At 41.2% G+C, this 24,827-nt stretch overlaps 1 protein-coding gene across 1 annotated transcript in view; it reads right to left on the bottom strand.

The window, feature by feature from the left end:
• rap1gapa (RAP1 GTPase activating protein a) overlaps positions 1–24,827 on the bottom strand; it is a 151,761-nt gene that overhangs the window by 37,283 nt on the left and 89,651 nt on the right. Inside the window, exons 13-16 of the mRNA XM_048614853.1 lie at positions 24,625–24,726; positions 23,865–23,951; positions 22,564–22,707; positions 15,852–15,983 (exon numbers count right to left, since the gene is read on the bottom strand). Coding sequence (XP_048470810.1) covers positions 15,852–15,983; positions 22,564–22,707; positions 23,865–23,951; positions 24,625–24,726 — 465 coding nt within the window. The remainder of the gene's footprint in view (positions 1–15,851; positions 15,984–22,563; positions 22,708–23,864; positions 23,952–24,624; positions 24,727–24,827) is intronic.

Raw genomic sequence — 24,827 nt, 5'->3', positions numbered from 1 at the left:
CTTGAAGAAGGGTAATAGCCAAAACATTGACTGCTCCTTTCCTCCAGATGCTGCCTGGCCTGTTATGTTCTTCCAGCCTCCTGTTTGTCTTCCCTATATTAAGTGTGGTCAGTTTTAACCACACTATCAAGGGAAATGTAAGATTTATAGAGCCAATTTCAGGTGGTATTTCATGATGGCACAATTCAAAGATGTCAGAAAACTCTGCAAATCTGAGTTGAAATTACTTTTCAAACACACAAATGTGAGAAAACTGGAGTTTCTCAACATCAATGTCCGGCTAACAAAGCCACAGAAACATGACTTTGAAGCGTGCAATTTAATTTCCAAAAACTTGGTTTCTCCACTAGTCACTGCAAGATGAATTGCAGTTTGTTTGTGTGTATATATATAACACACACACACACACACACACACACACAGTGGCAGTTTAAATCAGAGGACATGGCTTTGTGCTATGCCTGTCCATCTTCTGTTAGAGTGACAAAGACAGACCTTGCTCAAAGGTCACCTATTTTAGCCTACGTTGGAAATGTTGGTGACCTGTTTGTGGAATAGTGTGAAACATGTGACAGTGAACCAGTTTCACTTTGATCCCCATTCAGGAGACTAAAAAAATGACCTAGATTTTTAAAAAAATTCTTTACTATTGCTAATGTTGCAACACAGTTGAATTGGACCAATTTTCTCATTGTCTTGCTGAGATTGGGAACCAATGTGTTCTGACAGGTCTCATTGGGGTTCCCATTCCAGAGAAACTGTAGACTGGCAAATGATACAAGTGCACACAATAGAACTGATTGATCTCACTGGTAATTGCTCCATCAATGGCTCGGTGGTAGTCTCTTCCCATTGGTGACTTTGTCAAGCGCGATATACACAAGCAGATTGCAGCAGAACTGAAATGCTCAGATCAATAACCATGAGGGAATGCACAAGGCTCCTGCTGTATCTGCAGCATAATATCAGAACACTAACCCATCATATCGCACAGTAGGTCGTCATGTGAAAAACAGATAAGGTACCTTTGTGGGGATGACATTGGGCAGATGAATTTAAATCAGATTTTCATGGGTAGGTTTTTTTTGCCTCAAGACCAGAATTGTTATTTTTCATCAAGGATTTCAGTTTGTAAAGAGATTGGAGTACAGGAGTGTACTGAAGCATCATGTAATTTAACAAGGTCCACCATCTCGAATGCTATTTTACATTCTACAGAATCAAACACAAACTATGAGCAAATTCTTCTAATTCAATTTCATGAGAGAAATTGAAAATTATTGTCATATGAACTGGGAGCTTTGTCTAGAATACAAATGTCTCTGATTCCGTGGTATCACTGCAAATACGAAGAGTTTTGCACAAATTATGCTTCAACAGTCTAGTCCAACATAAGTATCTGCTCATTTTACATTTTCAAAAGATTTTTAAAAAGTGGGACATGTTGCTAGCACACATCCAAGAAAATCGCAAAGGGGATTTTACAGATCATGATTTTGTCAACGGCTTGAGAGAAGGAACAAGGACTTCACATAAATAGCAGCGGGAAGTTGTGACTGGCCCCAGAGGTGTTCATACTGGTCCAACTGAAACATTGCAGAACGAAGATTGATCCTGTGGCACTCATGTATTCAGAGTTCTGCAGCCGAGGGTGGGGTTGTTAAACAACAGATCAGTTAATTTCTAACTGAATGATGGAACAAGCTGGAAGAGTTGAAGAGCCTCCTCCACTGCCTATGATTGGCTTTGGGCTTGTGCAGTACAGCTTCACGTCCATGGTTTGTGGTGGGAACTACCTCCAGAAACCTGACCCCCATTTTATCAGTGCAAACTTTTTTTTTAAATAAGATGATTATGTTTTAAACTGTCTTATTTAGTTCAAGCTGAAATGGATTAACAGACAAGGGATCTAATCTATTCATTTTTCTGACTATGAACTGAAGGTGGAACCAGGAACCCAGCCAATTCCTATTGAGAAACAAGTAGCAGCTTTCACACCTGGAGACAAAGAAGGCAGAGTCAGGGAACCGGCAGCTCCTGGGAACAACATGGGTGATCTCGGTTAGTCAACAGGCATAAGCTTGTTCCCTGGTAAAGGGTAGTAAGAACTGCCAATGCTGGAGTCAGAATTAACACAGCGTGGTGGAGCTGGAGGAACACAGCAGGCCAGGCAGCACCAGAGGAACAGGTCCCTCTCTGAAACATCAACTTTCCTGCTCCTCTGATGCTGCCTGGCCTGCTGTGTTCATCTAGCTCCACACTGTTATCCCTGGTAAAGGAGATGGGACAAGCTAAGATTTATAGAGACCGGAGGATTTGCCCAGGTGTGCTGGCAGCAGTTGCTGCCAGAAGTGGGTTGGATGATTTTCAGAAGAATGAGCGAAATACATTTGATGGAATTTTGGTGATTGACTCAGAGATAAAGGGTGAAGCAAACCCATTGGAAGCTGGGAATAACTTTGGATTGGTTCCTGTAAAGGCTACAATTTCACAGAGAGAATGGCATCATGTATAAGTGTGGAATGAGGGTTTCAGTTGTATTATCAAATTAAAAATGGATTTCTTTTTATGAAGTTTACTTAGTAGGCAACCAATAAGGTCCAGTCTAAGTGGAGTTTTAGCTGGTTTCTTACAGTTAAAACATTAAAATATGAAATTTTGTCCTGAAATTCTTTGAGTTAGTCACTGGAAATTCAAATTTCTTTTTAAAAGTTATCTGTCTCTAAGGGGCTTGTAACACCAGTGAGCCAATCAGCAATGAGGAGAGGGTCTGGATTAGATTAATTTTATCGCACCATTTCAACAAACAAAGAATTAACACTCGCTTTGAATTTTGCTAAAGAGTTGCACAGATGCAACCTGCTCCTGTTTTGATGGATTACCAACAGCACAGATTATAAATGAGTGTGAACACACTGTATGTCATAATTATTGTTCTGCTTTAACTACATCGCCGGGTACTTTAATCTCAAACCGGGATAATAATAGTGCATTATTTTTCTCTCAGAGGGTAGTCAATCTGTGGAATTCTTTGCCACAGAGGGTTGTCAAGGCTGGGTCATTAAGCACATTCAAGGCTGGGTAAACAGATTTTTAATTAGTAAGGGAATCAAGAATTATGGGGATAGGGCAGGAAAGTGGAGTTGAGGATTATCAGAGCAGAAATGATCTCAATGAATGGCAGGGCAGATATGATGGGCTGAATGGCCTACTTTTGCTCCTTTATCTTATGGTCAAATTCACAGTTACAAAAGATGAGAAGACAGTGCAGCGTAAGACATTCTACAATGCTGTTATCTCAGTGCAAGAGCTCTCTATTTGTTTTGTACACAATTTAAAGAAACACTACAGATCAGAGGAAATATGAGGCTCAATACAGGAATGGCTGGTGAAGCTAAACTGAAAATAATGGGTGTTCTGATGAAAAATCGTTGACTTTAAACGTTAATGTTGTTTCTCCCTGCAGGTACTGCGTGACCTGCTGACTATAACCAGCATTTTCAGTCTTTATTTCAGGTTTACAATATACATAGTTTCACTTTTTTTGAAAAAGCATGCCCTCAGCCTGGTTTACATCTCCCCAAATGTTAATTGCCATTAACAATCCCATATGGATCTTCATTTTCCAAGAGACTGAATTAGGACTAGTCACATTCTTCTGTAATCTCAATAATTCACTCAGTGATGGAGTTCAGGGCACACGGAGAAAAAATAAGATTCTTTCTTTTCAGGCTTGAAGGATCAATTGGAATTATCCTGCAATCCCAATGGAAATCCACACAAACAAGATGGGAATGTTGTTGCCAGTTCTGTGAATTGTGTAACTGCCTGGTAATGCAGGATTAACCTTCATTGTGGAAGGATGTTGAGCAGCAGCTGAGGAATTTTAGTAAACTTATGCTGGATGATGATGCTCTATTCCATTTGCTCTCAGTCTATCCTCTCTTGAATGTGCTATTTGTTGTTTGACGGTAGTTTCGTGGGCAGTGAGCTGTCTTTCTGCAGCCAGGCAGATACACTAATTCTGACATTGCTGTACAAATTGGATCCCGTCTTCATCAGATAAACTGGCTGAGCCCAGGATTTGATGAGACAGGACAGCAGAGCTTGAATATGATCTGTGGTTGCGCAATTGCTTAGCTCTGTCTATCACTTGCTGCTTTCGCTGTTTGGAATGCAACTAGTCCTGTTTGATGGCTTCACCAGGTTGACACCTCTTTCAGGTCCAGACCCGAATTGATACCTCATCTTCAGGTATGCCTGGTGCTGCTCCTGGCATGCCCTCCTGCACTCTCCATTGAACCAGGGTTGATCCCCTGGCTTGATGGTAATGGTTGAGTGGGGGATATGCCGGGCCATGAGGTTACAGATTGTGCTGGAGTACAATTCTGCTGCTGTTGATGGCCCACAGGATCTCATTGGATACATAGTCTTGAGTTGCTAGATCTGTTCAAAGTCTGTCCCATTTAGCACGGTGATAGTGCCACACAACACGATGGAGGTTATTCTCAATGTGAAGGTGGGACTTCATCTTCACAAGGACTGTGCGATGGTCACTCTTACCGATACAGCATCTGAAGCTGGCAGTTTGTTACAGAGGAGGTCAATTATGTTTGTCCCTCTTGTTGGTTCCCTCACCACCTGCTGCAGACCAAGCTGTGTCCATTAGCACCCAACCAGCTCGATCAGTAGTGTTGTTATTGAGCGACTCTTGGTGGTGAACATTGAAATCCCCCACCCAGAGTACATTCTGTGCCCTTGCCACTCTCAGTGCTTCCTCCAAGTGTTGCTCAACATGGAGGAGCAATGACTCATCAGCCAAGAGAGAACAGAATGTAGTTATCAGCAGGAGGTTTCCTTGCCCAGGTGTGACCTGATAACTTGAGACTTTATGTGGTCTGGACTCAATGACTGTGAGGGCACTCCGTCCTGACTGTATACCACTGTGCCGCCACTGGGACAGGACACATCCAGGGATGGTGATGGTGGTGTCTAGGACATTGTCTGTAAGGTATGATTCTGTGTGAATGACAATGACAGGCTGTTGCTTGACTTGTTAGTGAGACAGCTCTCCCAATTTTAGCACTAACCCCCAGATGTTAGTTTGAGGAGGACAGGGCTGTTTTTGCTGTTATCATTTCTGGTGCCTTGGTCAATGCCAGGTGGTCTGATTGGTTTCATTTCTATTTTCCTTCAGAGTGACTGATTCAACTGAGTGGCTTGCTCAGCCCTTTCAGAGGGCAATGAAGCATCAGCACTGGGTCTGAAGTCATATGTAGGCCAGATAAGGTAAAAGGCATGAGTCAACAATCACTTCATGCTCATCGTTGAAATATTTAAATCCAGATTTTTTTCACTGAATTCACTTCCCACCATTTGGTGTGGTAAGATTCGAACTGGAGACACGACCTGTCTCTCTGGAATACTAGCCCAGTGACAATACCACTAGGCTATCACCTTTACTTATTTAAAGCAGATTGGTGCAGGGAATGAAACCCTGACACGTAGTTAAGGGAGAGAAGCAGAGATGGAATTACAAGTTAAAACATGTGAGTGAGTCTGGGCGCTAGAGGAAACATAGAACAAAGAACAAAGAAAATTACAGGAAAGGAACAGGCCCTTTGGCCCTTCAAGCCTGCACTGACATGCTGCCCATCACAACTATAACCCCCTACCCTTCTGGGGACCGTATCCCTCTATTCCCATCCTATTCATGTATTTGTCAAGATGCCCTTTAAAAGTCACTATCTTTCAACTCTTATCCAACTCATAGATTGGATAAGAATGTACTGAAGATCAGAGAGACATTGGCTTGTGTTTCACACATCCCTAAAGGGAGCAAGGCAGATAGATTAGGGAGGTTAAGAAGGATTTTGGAGTATATTTGGAGCTCAGGTTGTGGATGTTGAGGTTGGTTGGCTCGCCGAGCTGGTTTGTTGTTTCGCAGACGTTTCATCACCGTGCTGGATAACACCATCCGTGCAGCCTCCGATGAAGCGCTGCTGTGTTTTCCCACCTGTTACTTAAACTCTGGAGTCCATTGAGCTATCCATTGACTGTCCCTGTTGATGGCTTGTTCTTGGTCCGTTGTCCAGTGTTGGTTGGTAGCTTCAAGGAATAAAGTTTTTTGGCGCGTAATTTCTCTGTCATATTTGTATGACAGGCAAAGCAGAGACAAGCCCGGGAATTCCTAGAAGCCTGGTACTCCACGAAGAAAGCCATCGACAAACACATCCAGCTAGACCCCATATACACTCCACTGCAAAGGGAAACTGGAAATGAGGTCATCCAGCTCAACGGACACCAGAGTTTAAATAACAGGTGGGAAAACATAACAGCGCTTCATCGGAGGCTGCACTGATGATGTTATCCAGCAGGGTAATGAAATGTCTGCGGAATAACGAACCAGCTTGGAGAGCTAACCAACTTCAACAGGTTAGGAAGGAATATGGGATAAATTGACCTTATTAACCGAAGCACAGAACACACAAGAGCAAGAAGGTTATACTGGGAATGTATAAAACGTTGGTTGGTACACAAGTGAAGCACTGTGTGCTGTTCTGATCACCATGTTATAGGAAGGATATGATTGCACTAGAGAGGGTGCAGACAGATTTGCCAGGATTCTGCCTGGAACACAGGGGCTGAGCTCCAAGTAAAGATTGGAGAGGCTGGAGTTGTTTTCCTTGGAGCAACAAAGGTTGCTCTGATAGGGGTGACTAACATTGAGAGGAGCATAGATAGGCTGGATAGGGAGGCACTATTTGTCTTAATAGAGGTGTCAATAACTGGGAGCATAGATTTTGGTTAACACGTGGAAGGTTAAGAGGAGATTTGAGGAGAATTTCTTCCACCCAGAGGATGGTGGGAGTCTGGATCTCACTGCCCAAGAAGGTGGTTGAGTCAGAAACGCTTGTAACATTTGAGCAACATTTAGATATTCACATGCATTGCCATAATCTCCAGGCCTATGGGTCAACAGCTGGGAAATGAGTTTATACAGCATGGACACAATGGGCTGAATGGCCTCTTTTTGAGCTATAAACATCTATGAGCAGTTCTATCCCATTAGCATTTGCTGGATCTGAACCCAAGGCACAGTGGTGAAAGGTAAACATCCATCTCACTGTGCCACTTAGGTTGATTTTATGGATGTGATCATTTCTCCCAGGGGAATAGTTCATCAGTCAATTAACCACTGATATCAAAACAGCTGCTTTGGAATCAACACTCAGTTGGTGGCATTGCCCACTTAACACTGTGCGATTTCATAAAGCTGGGGTAGGACCTGGCAGCACATGATGTTTTAGAAAACGCTTCAATCCTGCGAAGCACTGAACCCTGGCATTTGCGGGCAAAGGACAAATGAAAACTTAGTTTTACAATATTTACTTGTGGTATTACATATGGTGCACTGATTAGTTACTATAGCAAAGGGTAATAAAATCGGATGTTTAAATTCTAAGCTGTCAGCAAACTAATCTGTAAAACTGTATAAAACCAATAACGATTGTAAGGTTACTACAGCAACTAATATAAATGGCACGTAATGATAACTGCAGATCTCTCACTAATAAAACCCTTTCCACAACAGATTGTCAGGGTCCACTGCCTCTGACTGGTCTTGAACCCGAGACAGGCCAGTGCTTCATGTGGTTAGCAATGTGGTTCCTTTCTCAATGATGCTACTTTGTAATCGAGATTAGGGGGGCATTACAGAATCTGACCTAAATTTGAGGCCATTCCTACCCTAACAGGGTGAAAGTTGGCAGGTCATTAGATCATCACTCAGCATTCACACAATCCCACAGGATTGTTGCAACATATTTTCATTTCAACCTGCTCAGGGATGTTATCGCACACCTCAGGAGCAGGTGGGACTCCAAACCAGGCCTCCTGGCTCAGGGGCACTACCACCGCAAAAGAGCCCTCAGGATTGGTGGAAAAGAAAGAAAATTTGATTATTTTAGACCCTCATTAGATATTCAGACCATAAACTTTTCTGCTGTCAATCTCTCAGTAACCATCAAGATCAAGAAGTGGGCTAGTCCAGAAGCAATTCAACATTCCAACCATCAACATGACCAACAAAATCCCAATAAAGACCCAACATTCCACAGTTCCAATAAAAACAAAATCGTGCTGATGCTGGAAATCCGAAACAAACACAGAGAATGCTGGAGAATCTGAGATAACAAGGTGTAGAGCTGGATGAACGCAGCAGGCCAAGCAGCATCGGAGGAGCAGGAAAGCTGGAAATCAGGAGAGCAGGAAAGATTCTCCAGCATCTGCAGTTCCTACTATCTCTGAATGCTGGAGAAACTCAGCAGGTCTGGCAGCATCTATGGAGAGAGAAACAGAGTTAACGTTTCGAGTCCGATATGGACCTGAAACATTAACTTTATTTCTCCATTCGCAGATACTGCCAGACCTGCTGAGTTTCTCCAAAATTTCTGTGTTTATTCCACAGTCCCAGCTCTTTATCATGAACATTAGCACTTTCTTTTCTAAACCACCAGTCACTTTGCCAAATATGTTGTGGTCTGTTCCGTTGGAATTAACAGATAAAGTGCAACAAGAGGCTGAGAGTACACAGTCCAATGAGGGCAATTGCAAGTATGTAAACATGATGATGGAACTGAAAGCAGACAATAAGGATTTTAAACCATTTAATACTATTTATGTTTGAACTTTAGACCGCCGACAGATTCAATGAATCACTAACTACTTCAGCACATTTTTAACGTTTCATTTGGCTCAATGAAAATCTATAAAGTTGATAAACCACCATAATTTAGCTGAAACCACAAGTGCAGAGCATGAAAATAGAAACATAACAGCACAGGAGACCATTCAGCCCATCATGTCTATCCTAGTACATAAGCCACAATCTAACCTGTACTGGTAGCTCTTGGTTTATCCTTCCGCAGAGGTTCTGCATCGAGCATCCTTTCAGGCTTTGATTTTCAGATCGACTTCATCCTCTGGGTGAAAAATGATCTCTTGCTACCTTTAAGGATCTGTGGACATGTAGTCCGTCGACCTTCTGTTCTTCCACACCTGTCAGGAGCCATCCTTGGCCTTGTTTGTCCTTCCAAATGCATCATCGCACACTTCTTGAGGAATTAATTCTATTTGCCATTTTTCTGTCCACTTCATCAATCCTTTGACATCTTCGTCAAGTCATCAATCTTTTTTCCTCACCGTGAACCACACAGCCAATTTTTGTCTCATCTACAACCTCCACATTTACAAGTCTAAATCATTGATCCATACGATGAAAAGCAATGGTCCCAGTACTGTGTTCCAAACAGACCAATTGGAAACAGTTTCCAGTCACTAAAACACAATTTAATCATTACCATTAGTGTCCTGCCAGTGAGTAAACTTTGGGCCTAATTTTCTCTTGGATCTCATGGGAGTTTATTTTTGTGACCAGTCCTAACCATGTGGGACTTTGTCAAATGTCAAAGTAAAATCCTTTAAATGTACCTTGTTCCTCTGCAAAAAAATTCTGCAACTAACTAATACTTTAAGTACATGCTCTGCTTGATTAACCTCACTAGAGGCTGATTTACACAGCCTGTGAAAACACAAGAGACAGGAGCATGGTAGACCATTTGCCCATCGATCCTGCTGTACCATGTTCCATACAATCATGGCTCATCTTTGGCTTTAACTCCATTCTCTATATCCCTTAATTCCCTGAGAGATTAAAACCTCTCTATTCTTCTCTTGAAAAAAAAATCAACAATGGAGCTTCCACAACCCTCTGCAGTAGATTGATAAAGATTCACTATCTTTCTCTTCATCTCATTCCAAAACGGTTGACCACTTATCCTGATTCTGTGATTCTGTTTCTAGACTCCCCACTGTGAGGGAAACAGCCTCTCAGTATCGATGCGGTGAAACCCCTACAGGATCCTGAAGTTTCCATGAGATCTCTCATTCTATTAATTTAGTTAGCCTCCCAACAGAGGTCAGCTCTCTCAACCCAGGGACCAATCCAGTCAGCCTTCACTTCACTACACCTGGTTTAATAATTTGCTTCCTTAAATATGGAGACCAGTCTGTGCAGTATGTTGGGTCTCACCTAGCCCAACAAAGTTACAACTATGGAGATAGTAAGAACTGCCGATGTTGGAGTCTAGAATAACACAGCGTGGAGCTGGAGGAACACAGCAAGCCAGGCAGCATCAGAGGAGCAGGAAAGCTAACATTTCAGGTCAGGACTGAATTTCTGAAATTCTGAAGAAGGATCCCGACCTGAAACGTCAGCTTTCCTGCTCCTCTGATGCTGCTTGGCCTGCTGTGTTCCTCCAGCTACACATAAAGTTACAACAAGTCTTCTTTAATCTTGTACTCCAATCACCTTGCAATAAAAACAGGGTATGCTGCTTACCTTTCTAATTGCTTGCTGTATATGTACACTAACTGTCTGAGCACACCCAGGTCTCTCAGAAAAGTAACATTTAAAAGTTTCACACATTTTTAAATATTCAGCTTTTCTATTCTTAAAAGCAAACTGACTAACTTTGCACTTCCCCACGTCTTCTTTTCAACTCACACACACTTTATATTTTTCCAGGGTATGTGTCTTTCTCACAATTTATATATCCACCTTTCTTTGTATCATCCGTAAAGGTGAATACTTAACTCTGTCTTTTTTGTCCAAGTCACTGCCATGAATCATAATTACTGAGACCCAACATGGATTTTGCAACACTCCACTAGTCATAGCCCAACAACTTGACAATGTCCCATTTATCCCTCCTGCCTGGTTCCCGTCTGCTAACAGATCCTCTATCCATGCTAATGTGCTACCTCCAACTCCCCAAGCAGTCATCATGCCTTGTAACCATCTCACTGGCACATTATTGAATGTTTTTTTGGAAATAAGTGTGTTATGTCTGCTTGTTCCTTTTGACCATCCTCCAGGTTACATCCTCAAAAAGCTCCAATAAATGGATCAAACTGTACTTTCCCTTCTGTCTCAGCCAATACAGAAACATCACGGTAAGAACATCCAATCAATGGTTTTAAAAACTAGACACAAACACCCTTTAAGTTGGCTGCTGCAATGTGTGTGACCTTTGACATTTGAGCTTCAGACAGTACCACATGTGAAAGCAAACCCTAATCAAATATGGGCACACATTCCCACACCTCTCTGTTTAAGGCTGGGTCAACACAAAATGACAATGGAATCTCCTGTCTGTCTGTAAGGTTCATCCTGACCAAAAGGGGAGATAAGAACTCAATGACTGGCAGGCAAGAGTGAATGGACACTTTTAAGATGATAGTTTCTTTCAGATCAGATGGGGTGAACCTCAGAATTATTAAGCTGCAACACAGGACGTTGGAATAAACTCAAACACTACAGCGCTCCTTAGAGAGCTATTCTCACCGCATCCTGAGATCCACACTCAGTGCCATGCTCATTCTGTACCTCTTTCTCCATCAGCGCCACCTCATGCTGTCCTGATCCTGGTTTCACTTCATTCTCGGGCTCATTCAACATTCTAACAAGAAACTTATTCTCTTCCTTTCAAGCTTCGAGGAACGCAAGCTGAAACAACTCTGAGAGACCTACACCACTCTGGCACCTTCCTCCCCTACCCCATTCCCTCTGACTCCATCCATTCTCCTGATGCCACTACTTGTAGGGTATTTACTATTCCCTTCTGACCTTCTGCTGTCCGATGCTGAATGTTCTGTATTCCACAAAAGTCTGAGTTTTAACCCCCTGCACCTCTATCCCAAAGATTTTTGGGCACAACATGACGTTGAACTTTTCTTCCATTGTCTCTGTGCCCATTTCTTTGGATTTCTCTCCTGAACCACAGACCCCTTCACCCATCAACACTTTCCCTCCACCTGGACTCCTCCCTCTGGCTCATTGAGAACTGTTGGTATGCCATCAGTCACCTTAATTTCTCAGCCTTGTTACCCACTGGAACCTATCTCCTTGTGAACTGACTGTACTCCGTGTTCTCAAATCCATCCCTGAATTTGTCATCAAGCCTGCTGACAAGGGTGCTGCTATTGTAGTTTGGCATACTGATCTCTACATTGTGGTGGCTGGGTGCCAGCTCTCGGACACCTTCTCCTATCGCTCCCCCCCCCCCCCCCCCCCCCACCCCAGACCATGATCCCAGCATTAGCCTGTTATGTCTACAATGGTCACCAACCTTATCTCATCTGACAGCCTCCCAGCTCATTGTGCCCAGCCTCGTAGAGCCCCTTGCCTTTTCCCCAAAAACCTCACACAGGACTGCCCAGGTAGTCTCATTGTTTCTTCTTGTTTCTGACCACAGAAATTATATTTTCCTACCTCAACTTGATTTTTCTCTCCACTTGTCCAGTTCCTTCCCATTTACATCCATGATTCCTCTGATACTTGACATTAGTTTCAAAACTTCCAGTTCACTGGCTCCAGCCTCCTCCTCTTTACAATGGATATGCAATCCCTTTACACATCCACCCCACGTCAGGATGGTCTCAGGGCTCTCTGCTTCTTCCTGGAGCAAAGGCCTGAACCGACCCCATCCACCACCAGCCTCCTCTGCCTGGCTGAGCTCGCCCTCACTTTGAACAACTTCTCCTTTAACTTCTCCCGCACGGGCCCCAGTTATGCCTGTCTGTTTGATTCAGGAGGAGATAGGATGAGGTGTCCAAGAGCCTGTCTCTTCGTGGAGTACGTGGAACGTTCCTTGTTCCAGACCTATCCCGGGTCCCACCCACAACTCTTTCTCCAGTACATCAATGGCATCAGTGTTACAATTAATTTGTTAAGTGTGGGAGAACTTTCTTTATTTTCAAACTCACAAAGGCTTGCTTCTGGATAATTCAATTAGGTGCCACAATTAAACACTTTGTGTATTTTTGATCTTGTTATTTAAGGAAGGAAGTAAATGTGTTGGAGATGGTTCAGAGCAGTTTTATCAGATTGATACCTGAAATGTGAGCTTGTTTTCGTTGCATTTTAGAAGGGCAAGAGGGGCCTTGTTTGAAATGTATAAGATCCTGAATGGTCTTAACCAGTCGGATGTGGAAAGGACATTTTCTCTTGTGGGTTGATCCAGAACTAGGAGCTTAAATTGGTGGGGGTTGCCCTTTCAGGACAGAGTTGAGGCGAAAGTCTTTCTCTCCAGGAGTTCTTGAGTTTGGAACTCTATCAGAAGACAGCAGAGATGGGGATCTTTGATTATTTTTGGATGGATTCTTGTTAGCCAGGGGAATCAAAGGTCATCAACAGTCAGTGGGAATATAGAATTCATAACTCTAACAGGCCAGCAACTTCTCATTGAAGGCAGAGAGGGCATGAGGGGCCAAATTGCCTACTCTTTGTAATGTTTAATCCAAGAGTAAGAAAACAGACCCCTTTCTTGTAACAAAACATACAGATTGCTGTCAATAAGGGAACACCTAGCTTCTGTCTATGATATCTTTGTAAAACCATGTGCTCCTTCAAAATACTTCCAATCATTTGCCCACTACCAAGGTCAGACTACAGTCACTACGTGGCATTTTCCTTCCTTCAATTTTAAACAACCATGAAGTGTTATTAATCCACCAGTTTTCTGGCACCAGGTCTGCAGGCAGAAAGGATTGGAAAATAATCCCTAGCCCTCTGCCGTTTGGGTAAATTTCATCCTGGCCTGGCAATTTATCTGCTTTCAAAGATGCTGAACACCTTAATGTTTATGCCAGCCAATATTTCAAATTCCTCCTTAGCTGCGGTCCTTACATTGTCTCCTTCTTTTGTGATGGCAGATGTAAAACAGTCATTGAGAACCATAGCTATGTCTTCCACCTCGCACACAGGTAACCTTTGCAATCTCCAATCAGCCCCCCATTTGCCTTGGTTATCCTTTAGTTCTTGAGACATTTATAAAGCATCTTTCGGTTTGTCAAAGCAAGTTCCAGACTGACACCAGGAAAAGCTTTATCATACAACGTGGACAGAGCACCAGGGTCCTGGGTTTGATTCCACCCTTGGGTGACTGTCCATGTGGGGTTTGCACATTCTCCCCGTGTCTGTGTGGGTTTCCTCTGGGTGCTCTGGTTTCCTCCGGGTGCTCTGGTTTCCTCCCACAGTCACAAAGATGTGCAAGCTAGATGGATTGGCCATGGGATATACAGGATTACTGGAATAGGGTAAGGGGGCTTGAGTCTGGGTTGAATCCTTTTTGGAGAGTTGGTGGACTTGAATGGGCTTAATAGCCTGTTTCCATGCTGTAGGGGTTCTGTAGTTCTATACAAATTGTGGTTGATATTTGAGTGGGTTTTTTGGTTAGGGTGTTGAAGGAATAAGCTCTGAAATGATTCTAAAGGAAGTAGGTGTTGTGATGATAGCTAAGGATCTGAAGCCCCATCAACCCAAGGGCCTCTGACCTTCTGCATTGATCTGCTGCAGCCAAGAGTCTAGTTCAGTCAGTCGGGGAGTTCTGAACTGGGAGCAATATCTTCAGATAAAGGTTCGGAGTTGAATTGAGAGAAAACATCTTCACTTTGAAGGTGGTGAATGTTTGGAATTCCTTGTTTTGGTAAGGCATGGATGCTTAGTCTGATGTTAAGACTCTGATCACATCTCAGGATTTTTTTGTCATTAAACAGATGAAGGGAAAGGGGCAGACAAGTGAAATTCAGGCACATGACCAGGTGTGTTTCCTTTTCAAATCAGAAATCACATGACACCTGGTTATAGTCCGACAGGTTTTATTTGAAATGACACAAGCTTTCTGAGTACAGCCCCTTTGTCAGGTGCAGTGACAGTGACTCCGAAAGCTTGTGGTTTCAAACAAACCTGTTGGACCATAACCTGGTGTCGTGTGACCTCTGACCTTGCCCACCCCAATCCAACACCGGCACCTCCACATCTTTTTAAAATCGTGGAGCAGCATTGAGGGACCGAATGGCCAACTCCAACTCTTCAAAGGATTTGAAAAGATACCAAATTTATTGTTCACCCTGTTCTGTTACACTTTTATATCTTGTGGACATTTTAATGACAGATGGGAATCACCTTTGTTCCAACTGGGAATGTAGGGTCCTGCCAAAATCTCCTGTCACCTGGAATATGTACAGGTCCAGCTCCAGTCCAGGTGAGGCAGGCTGACTTTGACTTTGAACTCCTGACCTTGTGAATGTGAGTGAAACACAGCCACCAAAGCAACTTAGCAAATGCAATGGAAACACTGATATCTTAGTGTTTGTGTTCTGCAAGATACTAAACTGAAAATATATCCAAAAGACTTTTAATGAAGAAGCCATGCTGTTCAGAACAATCTTGTGCGAGCCACAATAAAGAAAAAAAATTGCATTTCTATGTTATGCCCTAAATAATTTAGAGACGATATATAAATAGCACAGATAAGTTCAATAGCTTCTACTCATGTTATGAGCCTCAGTTATAATACTGTTGTTAGTGATGATATTGTAGAAAAATAACACATTTGGAGCAAAGTTCTTTCAGTTATGGTAACAGTGACAACATATTCTTTATTTTCAATGTATCCGTACAAAATCATCCATGCCTAACTGTTCCTCAGAATACTGATGGATCTTGGATGCTGACTTTGCCACGTGACATACCACTTTATCTTTTCACTCTATACTGTGTGATATTCACTGGAACACAGACCTCATTGTAACACAAGAATTTTGATTCTTCAGGATTCTGTTACAATTAGATTAGAATGTACTTTGTTTGCCTCTGACTTGCTAAATGTGTATTTAAAGGATTAAACAATTCCAAGAGCTGGGTTTTGAAGTTATATTGCTGATTGCTATACTTATACTGCCTTTTGATTTCATTGTGTGTAAGTCTAAAGGGGGCTGATACTTACAATGCTAGGGCCTTTGATGGTTTCTCCTGTGTTGTGGGTGAAACTGCCACTGTGACTCGTAGAGACAGTGTTCTGTTTCTTATTGCTGTGACCCATGGCATCCATCGACTGGCTTCGACTTCTAATCACCCGCTGAATAAGAAAGGGTTAATCAGTCATATAGAGACAAAAAAACTGCAGATGCTGGAATCCAAGGTAGGCAAACAGGAGGCTGGAAGAACACAGCAGGTCAGGCAGCTTCTGGAGGAAAGGAGCAGGCAATGTTTCAGGTATTACCCTTCTTCACTTCTTCAGTTCCTCAGTTCGGGTAATACCCAAAACGTTGACGGCTCCTTACCTCCAGATGCTGCCTGGCCTGCTGTGTTCTTCCAGTCTCCTGTCTGCCTACCTTAATCAGTCATATGTCACGTTTTACGGATTGTCTCGAATTACGTTAATATGGATAGCAGCAGCTGTATTTGGAGAATGAGAAAGTCATCTAATCCCCATTTTTTACTTCTTCGAAACAAAGGTGAATGATTTATCCAGTGTTAGGAATTTACTCTGAGAAAGTGGCACGTCAGACCTACATTTAGTTAAGAACGATTATCATTATCTTTGACGATCCATGCAGAATGTTGCGAGTGAAGTCTTTATTGGAAGTCCACGGGCTTAGATTCTAGAGCTTTATATAATGCAGAGACGTCAGAATGGTCAAGATCTTCTTTATGCTGAAATACTGTATTACCCCTTTGGTTGACAAAATGTACCCATTCACTGAACTGCACCAGTTTCCAAAAGTAGACATTCCATTATTGCCCGCTATCTTATTCCATACCAGCAGTCAGGTTCAATGGTAGCCCAATATTTACTTAATAATACCTAGAGACCTTTTAATTAACTCAAACTTCAGTTTTATGGGGCTCTATAAGCAGCTGCAATTCAGTCTCTCTTTTACTCGCCAAAGTCCTGATAGTGACTCTTTAAAGTAAATTTACTTAATTATGGAAGAACTTTTTCTGCAAATATCACCATGCCAGCAGGTATTTATTTCTGTTTCAGGTAGCACAGTGAAGTTGAAACATCGTCCTGGCTTTTTAATGCTCCTGCTTCCTCTCGTCCTCAAGCTGCATGTCTGTAGCCTATTGCCATGCTCCAAGCCTCCAATCCAATGCTAATTTCAAAGTATGTGGTTCTAGCATTTTAAATTTGTTTATTTCAGGGTTTACTCACACACATGCATCTTGCTGGGTTGCAATAAATGTAATAAAAGAGCTTTATCGACGTCGGCCTCAGCTCCCTTACATTTCCATTTCTGCTTCATTCTTAAGTAAGTGTTTCAGATCCCTGAACACTACCTCTTGACCATTCTCGCTCTGCTCCTCATCTCTCTAAACTTTGTTACTTTCACGGATCCCGCTGAAACAGTAAGACAAAGCTGGCCTCTGCTTGATATCAAGCACTGATATCTTACACTGACCCCCCGCAGTTTCTATATCCTTTAAAGTAGTGATTTTATAAAGTATATTCTATTGAAAAATAACATTTTATTTCCACCTTATTGAAGCCAATGAATATATAATTTTAAACTAATAATGAGCAGAACTGCTGATGGTATTTCTCGTGGAATAAAAGGGGCAGCATCCACTGAAAGCCCAGCCAATGAATTAAAATGAGATTTAATTGGTTAATGCTGCCACATTACATCTGTCATTATGTCAGCTGGTGAACATGCTTTTCTATGAACAGTGGGGACTGGAATTTTATTGGAAAAGTTTCGGAGCACAGATCTTCCTCATCAGTTTTGATACTTCGAATACAGCCGAGCTCCCCGAGACTCAATCTGTCAAATTAAATACCAAAAGTTACCAATTTCTATCATATGAGAGCACATATTCCAGGTCCTCTATGTAAAACCAATTTTGTTTCAGAGTTGATCAGACTTCTTTTTCAAAATTGTAACTTACACTCATGATGCTGGAAGGCAATGATCTCTGCTACTGATGCATTTCAAGCTTGAAGTAGTTCTCCATGCAACAGACAAAACAATCACAGCTATATAACCTTATCATTGGTGAGCACAGTCTCCTGTATGATGGAAGGGTGGTGAGACTGTAAGCTGATTGTGAAAAGGCAATCTCTCATCTTTACAAGGCAGCTGCTAAGGATCTGATAACTTTATTTCAACACAAAAGATGCTTTGGCAAATTGATCTTTGATATCCAAAGACATTTTTCCTTTACATAAACTTTTGGAGGTGATTTGCAACTATGAATTCAAATTGTCTAAATTGATAAACTATCCAAATTTGAGGTTTTAGAGAACAGTGTTTCTCTAGCCGACTCTGAGACAGAGATGATCTTACTGATCCATTTTCAGAACAATCCTTGCTAGAAGTCAGGTACATGTATACCTGTTGCACGACATCATGACTAGACATGTATACACTCATCAACAAGACTCAACCACATGCATCAGATCACCAGGGAGGTATAAACTCATATGCAAGTTTGATAAACTATCAAGGAGATTAGTTTTAGGTGCTCTTGATCATAACGGTGATCAAACAGACATGTTTTCACTAGACCGTGAGGGAGATCAAAGAGATGCAGCCTCTGCAAGAACCAGGGGGTAGAACCAAAGGAAGCTCAGGCAAGTACATACAAGTGAGTAACCAGTACTGCATGCACTGTCTTAAGCACCAAGGAGATCAGATGCAAACACGCTATAGACCAGGACAGCTCCGGCACACACAACAAACAGACTGATGCACATAAAAGGCAGATGCAACATGTGCACCTCCCTAAACCAGTAGGGAATTGAAAATCATTCACTGCCTACAGAATTGCAAATATATTAAAGCACAATTCAGAACTGAGTTGTCAAAACTTTATATCTAATGGGAAGTCTAGAGCAAAATACATTTTTTGTATTAACTATTAATATCACATTAATTAATAATCTAATTCAGACAGTTGAATAAACAAGACTTTTGGGCATTAAACTGCATGTAATGTTATCTATCAAATCTTCACATTAAAATTATTTTAACTCAACTTCACTTATCTTGAGAGTATTGTATTTTTATTGAAAGAAACACTGCACCAAAAGTGACCTCAAGCATTTATAGGAAAGAGAGATTTATACAATTAATAAAAAAGACAAGACTGAATGGCTCGGCATCAAGATCAAGGCAGTGTTTACACAGCAATTCAGTTTAAGATATGGATACATTACTCTGTTCTACTTAATTTGTTTTCAGCTACAATTCGGGAGAACAAATGTTTCTAAGTGATCCATTATTCCATTTCTAATAACCATAATTAAATATTCAGCAACATTAGTTTTACATTAATTTAAACGTTCCATCGATATTTGTAAATTCAGCTCTGTGCACTGTTTCAGTGGGGGTTCTGTCTAAATACACCATGCGATATAGGGAACAATACCCATTGATACAATCAGCTTGTGTCTCATTGCAGAAGGGAGCAGCATCAAGCCACTACTGACTGTATATACAAGCCACAATATTACTGACAAAGTTCTTGCTTTAAGTGTCAGGTGTAATGCTGCATGAAACGGGTCTGGTCTCAGTCCAGTTCCTGCTGTTTTCAGACCAGGGCACAAGACTCTTCAATCAAGCACTAATTGTTTCTAAATTAGCAATCTTAGAGATCATAAGAATTTTATTGTCAGAATTGGAAGAGACAAATATTTTCCTGAGGGTGATTATAAAGGCAGCAAATGTTTGCAATGTAATTAATTAGTCAGAAAAAGAGTAGTAGGGGCTGTTGTGGCACAGTGGTAGTGTTCCTACCCCTGAGCAGGGAGGCCTGAGTTCAAGTTCAACCTGCTTCAGTGATGTCATAACAGGTCTGAGCAAATTGAAGTGGTCTGTGAACCAATGTACAGCTTTGCTAATTTCCAGGATGTGTGGAAATAAGCCATTTTTTCAAAATAACAAAGTTGTTCTGACTTTAAGTGAGTGAGAGTAGGTAGCCCCTCAGTTAACTTTTACAGAGGGTATCCTAATAGTAGTGCCTTGTAATAGAACTGCAGACCAACTTCACAAATGATAAATCTTTAATTTCCTAAATCAAATGGGAAAAACTCCATCCTTCTCCGTTACATCCCTTACTCTGTCAGGCCCTGGGAGAGATCTGGACTTCGTACAATTGTTTAAAATAGATTATGACAGCAGTTTGCTTCATATATGTCATGGTCTGGGGGTTACAGGGGGTGAACAGGCAGCCAAATGAGATAGCCTAGGGCTTTGGACAAATGTAATTCAGGAGAGGTTAGCACTTGCAGGGGAAGGCACAGCAAACTGCGACAAATAATTAAAACATTGATGTTTGGAGTGGACTGCCAGCAAAGGAGTGACAACTAACAGGCCGAACCTCGGAGACTATTACTGAGGGGGTGAGAAATACTGACCTTGACAGTGATGCCTGAATCCTGCTGGTGACCAACAAAATATCGATGGGGGAAGGAAAAGCATATTTGTGGAAGAAATTCACAAACTTGCCATTTTCAAGCATAACTGCTGTTGACTTCACTCCTACTTATGCAGCAGCTCCTATAGCTCCCAGACACAATGCTTGGACAATGCCAAAGGTTTCTTATTGTACAATATTACTGATCCATACATGTTTGCAACTGTAATGTCTAACAGTGAGCCTGAATAGCTCAGACAAGAGAAACAAAAACATTGCATAGTGGCCTCACATTGTGCACGGAGACATTTTAAAAGGAGGATCGAATGTGTTCACTGGGACATTATCACTGGTTGGTCAATCACTTCCTTCCCAGACTCATGGATAAACATTGTAGAAATGGAGCAGGAACAATTTTTCCTACAAGATGAAGATTGTGGGTAAAGCTTTAATCTAAATCATCCATTGGGAAACTGAGACAATTGGGTAAATTGTTTTTATGATGTGGCTGAAGTTACTCTCTGCTGATGTGTCATTTTGGATAAGGTGTAAAATTAGTAAACTACAAATCCTGTGGATTTCTTGCTCACAGTATTAGGTTAGAATTACCCTCAATACATATCTTTAGATGCACACATCTCAATTCTGGTAAAATGTGTATGTAAACATTATAAGTAAATGCCAGAATAATTGAAATTGAAACACTCAATACTTCATGAGTGTTTACATTAGCTGTAATTCCCTTCTCTGTGTAAAGGACAATAAAGAGGTGGAATGGATGATTTTATTCAGTTGGGTGATGTAGACTGTGGTATCACTTACAGTATGTAACACCTCAGTACTCAATTGTCTGGTTTTGGATGCAGCACATAATTGTAAAATTGAAAATCACATCTATAATGTGGCGATGTTAATGGCATGTCCATTTTAAGGTGAAGCAGATACAGGGGAAGACATTGATTAAATATCTTAAGCACATATAAAGAGAGACTTCCAGGTGTTGTTGGGGAGGAAGCAGACATTACATTCTTTTAAGAAATCTAGAGTGAAGTAAAAGATCAGCGTCTGGTTTCCTGCTTCACCATCTGGATTCAGAATACCTGATTAGCTCTATATTCCTGACCTTCACCTGATTACTCTGCTGTTCAAGGTCCAGTAAAACTGTAAAACCGTTTTATTAACAAACGAAGGAAAATCTTCTTCCGAATGTTAACATTTGTAAGTTGCAAATAGTAGGGATGCATTGAAGAGAAGGTTAGACTAGAATATGAGAAAGGAGGGAAGAGTGTGTTACAATGGTAGAAAAAAAGATGAGGAAAAATGGGAAGGGGCTGGAATGGATCATGGACTGGTTGAGCTGAATGGCATGTTTCTCTGCCTATATCCTACTTATCCTATCTTCTTACCACCAAGATAGATGGTGGGAGACAAGATACAGAACAAAGCACGACTGGATGGGCATCAAAAATTAGAAAACATTAAAAGTGAAGCACGTTATGAGAAATTTGAACAGGGAGAAAACAATAGGACATAAGGATCAGAGAAAGGTAAATAGGCTAAAATAGCTCATTTAGATATTTTTCTAATGTTTGTTTTAGTTAGCTGGGTAATATTACAGTAATAATGCTTTTCCTGATACACAAGTAGCTGTATTGCTTTTATATCAGGGATACTGCATAATTAAAACTTACAAAAGTGGAAAGTTGAGAGATCCAAGAATTTTCCTGGACCTGGCCAAAGAGTTAAAACATAGACATGTGAAGTAGACACATGGTTTGTTTACAATACTTCATGTTGACAATCTTTGCTAGAAGGTGAGCTAAATAAGTAACTTTTTTGTTGATAATTCAATGCTTTTTAACCATATATCAATCACACATTATAGTGACTCTACATTACAATGCACAGTTAATTTTCAAAGTCTTTTGGATGTTGCAATAAAGCAGTGCTTCAAGAATAGACAGAACATCAGCTAAATTTTCTAATTTCTTCATTATAATGAAAAGAAAAACATCATGCAATTGTCAAGGGAGAAAATTTTTCACTTGCAAGAGTTAATCAATGAAAGTAATAGGTTTTCACATAATTACATTAAGTTGTGTAATCAGATTCATAATCTGCATCATCAATGCAAATTTAAAAAATATCAGCACCACTGAAACATTGTTTTGTAAATTCATGGAAGAATATTCACGGCAATTTTAAATTAAGCAAAATAATATGAATAAGCTATGTAAGTAAACAAAAGTAATTGCATGTGAACCTAATGAAGTGCATTTGATAAAAGGTGACATTACCTTAAAGGATTCAAAGAAACCTCCTCCTCCTCCACTCCCTCCATTCTCAATCTTTTCATCCTCGTTGCTAAGGCCCATCATTGCCTGACTGTTTACATGGAGCTCTTCGTAGAGAGTCTCCAGCAGGGCTGACCTGGTCCGCTCCTTGATTACATGTATAGAAAAGTTAGTAAATAAATTCAACATCAAAGACAAACTGCACATGGTCAAAGTTACATGCCAGTGACTCAAACCTTTGTTATTCAATGTGATTGCCAAGCTAGATCACTAGTCAAGGTTCTGTCATAAAGCTCAGAGACATCTATGTCTTTGTTTGGGAAAATCGGTGCTGTACCTTGTGCTGAGAGTATGTTTTGATATGTACATCAGTTTCAGAGGATATCACAGCATGTTCCTCGATCAAGCCTGGCTAACTCAGCCATCACATTACATTTACCCAAAAGCGCCTCGTCCATTATCTGAAGTCATATGTGAGTCAGTGATTAACTATAAATATTGATACTGATGCTTTGTACTAAAAGTTGCAGATCCCACTCCACAAAGGAGACAAAATGCATTCTTTGCGAGATGTTAGCTCAGAACAATCTTTCCACATCTACCCTGTCAAGTCCTCGGAAGCCTGTACATTTGAATAAGGCTGCCTTTCATTATTCTAAACGTCAATGAATTCCTCTAAACCTGGAATCAACCTAGTGAGCCTTCTCTAGGCTGCCTCCAATGTCAGTATACCTTTCCTGATGGAAAGGGACCAAAACTGTTCACAGGATTCAAGTCGTGATTGGATTAGTGCTTTGTATAGTTTTAGGGATTGTATACCTTTTTATTTTTATATTCCATTCTCTTTGAAATAAAGTCCAATTGTCCATTTCCCTTCCCTATTACCTGCTGACCCTGTGTGTATTTTTAATCATGTTATGACACAGGTCCAGAGCAGGAGGAATTTAAACCCAGATCCTCTGGCTTAAAAAGGTAGAGATACTAGTTCTGAGCCACAGGAAACCTCTGCTGAACCTGTATGCAGCTCTCTCTTCAAACTCTGCAGTTTTTCTTTTCAAGTAAACATGTAATTGCAAGTTTTAAAAATCATAAAATACAAGTTTCATTGAAGGATTTGGGTGATCCTGTATGTTTTCAATTGAAATGCACATCACACTTATGAATAGTTGAAGGTAATAGTTTATAGTGGATACTTTAAAGAGTCCCTTGCATTATAAGTCAGGCTTTCAGTTCACTGTCAGAGCACAGATACACACACATTATGTACGATCTGTCCACGGCACTATAAAATATTCCGACCTTACCTCTAATTTAGCAAACTTTTCTGCCTTATAGCAAGCATATTCTGCATTAATGAGTTTTGTGAGCAAGAACTCCTGAAATTCAGGACCCTGGTAAAATATGAAAATAAAATAAAAGAGCACAGCTGAATATACCTAGAGGAGAAATGAAATAATTTACTATATAACTAAAAAACTCTTTAAAAGTAAAACATCGCATTGAGCTCAAAGAAGTATATCATTGACATATTCGCCTTAATATCAAAGACTGAAAACTCAGAAATAGGATTTTATCCATCTCACTGTCCCCACTGCCCATGTTGCAGTGCCTTGCTCTATATCTCATACATTTCCCCCTAACACATGGTTGGCAGGTGATGTGATAGTGAGAGTGGTCCAATGGAGAACAGGCTGCAGAGGACAGCAATGTAATTAATAAATATCACGCCTGGGGGTAGAATCATAGACAGTGATCTTCTTGGTATACTCATGGATGTGGACATTGTGGGTAAGGACATTTCTTGCCCACCCCAAATTGCCCTTGAATTGAGTGGCCACGTCATTTCCAAGGGTATTTAAGAACCAACCACATTGCTGTGGGTCTGGAGTCACATGTAGCCCAGACCAGGTAAGGATGGCAGTTTCCTTCCCTGAGGGACACGAGTGAACCAGATGGGAGTTGATGAGAGTTTCATTGTCACCATTGCTGAGACTGGACGGCAATTCCAGATTTATTCATTTGTTCCATTTTGAACTCCACCAGCTAACATAGTGAGATTTGAACCTGTGTCGTCTGGGTTACTAATTCAGTGACATCATCACTGCACCACTGTCTCCCCAATTTCAATCTAAATCCTAGTGTCCTTTGCTCCACCATTGATGGCGTCTTCACATAGAGGGAGGGAGAGCGAGCGCGAGAGCGAGGGGAGGGAGGGAGAGCGAGCGCGAGAGCGAGGGGAGGGAGGGAGAGAGAGCGCGAGAGCGCGA

Source organism: Rhincodon typus, chromosome 31 (genome assembly GCF_021869965.1).
Source record: "Rhincodon typus isolate 14 chromosome 31, sRhiTyp1.1, whole genome shotgun sequence".
Taxonomy (NCBI): domain Eukaryota; kingdom Metazoa; phylum Chordata; class Chondrichthyes; order Orectolobiformes; family Rhincodontidae; genus Rhincodon; species Rhincodon typus.
The sequence above is the reverse complement of the archived record's forward strand: the minus strand, read 5'-3'. Positions and strand labels throughout refer to the sequence as shown.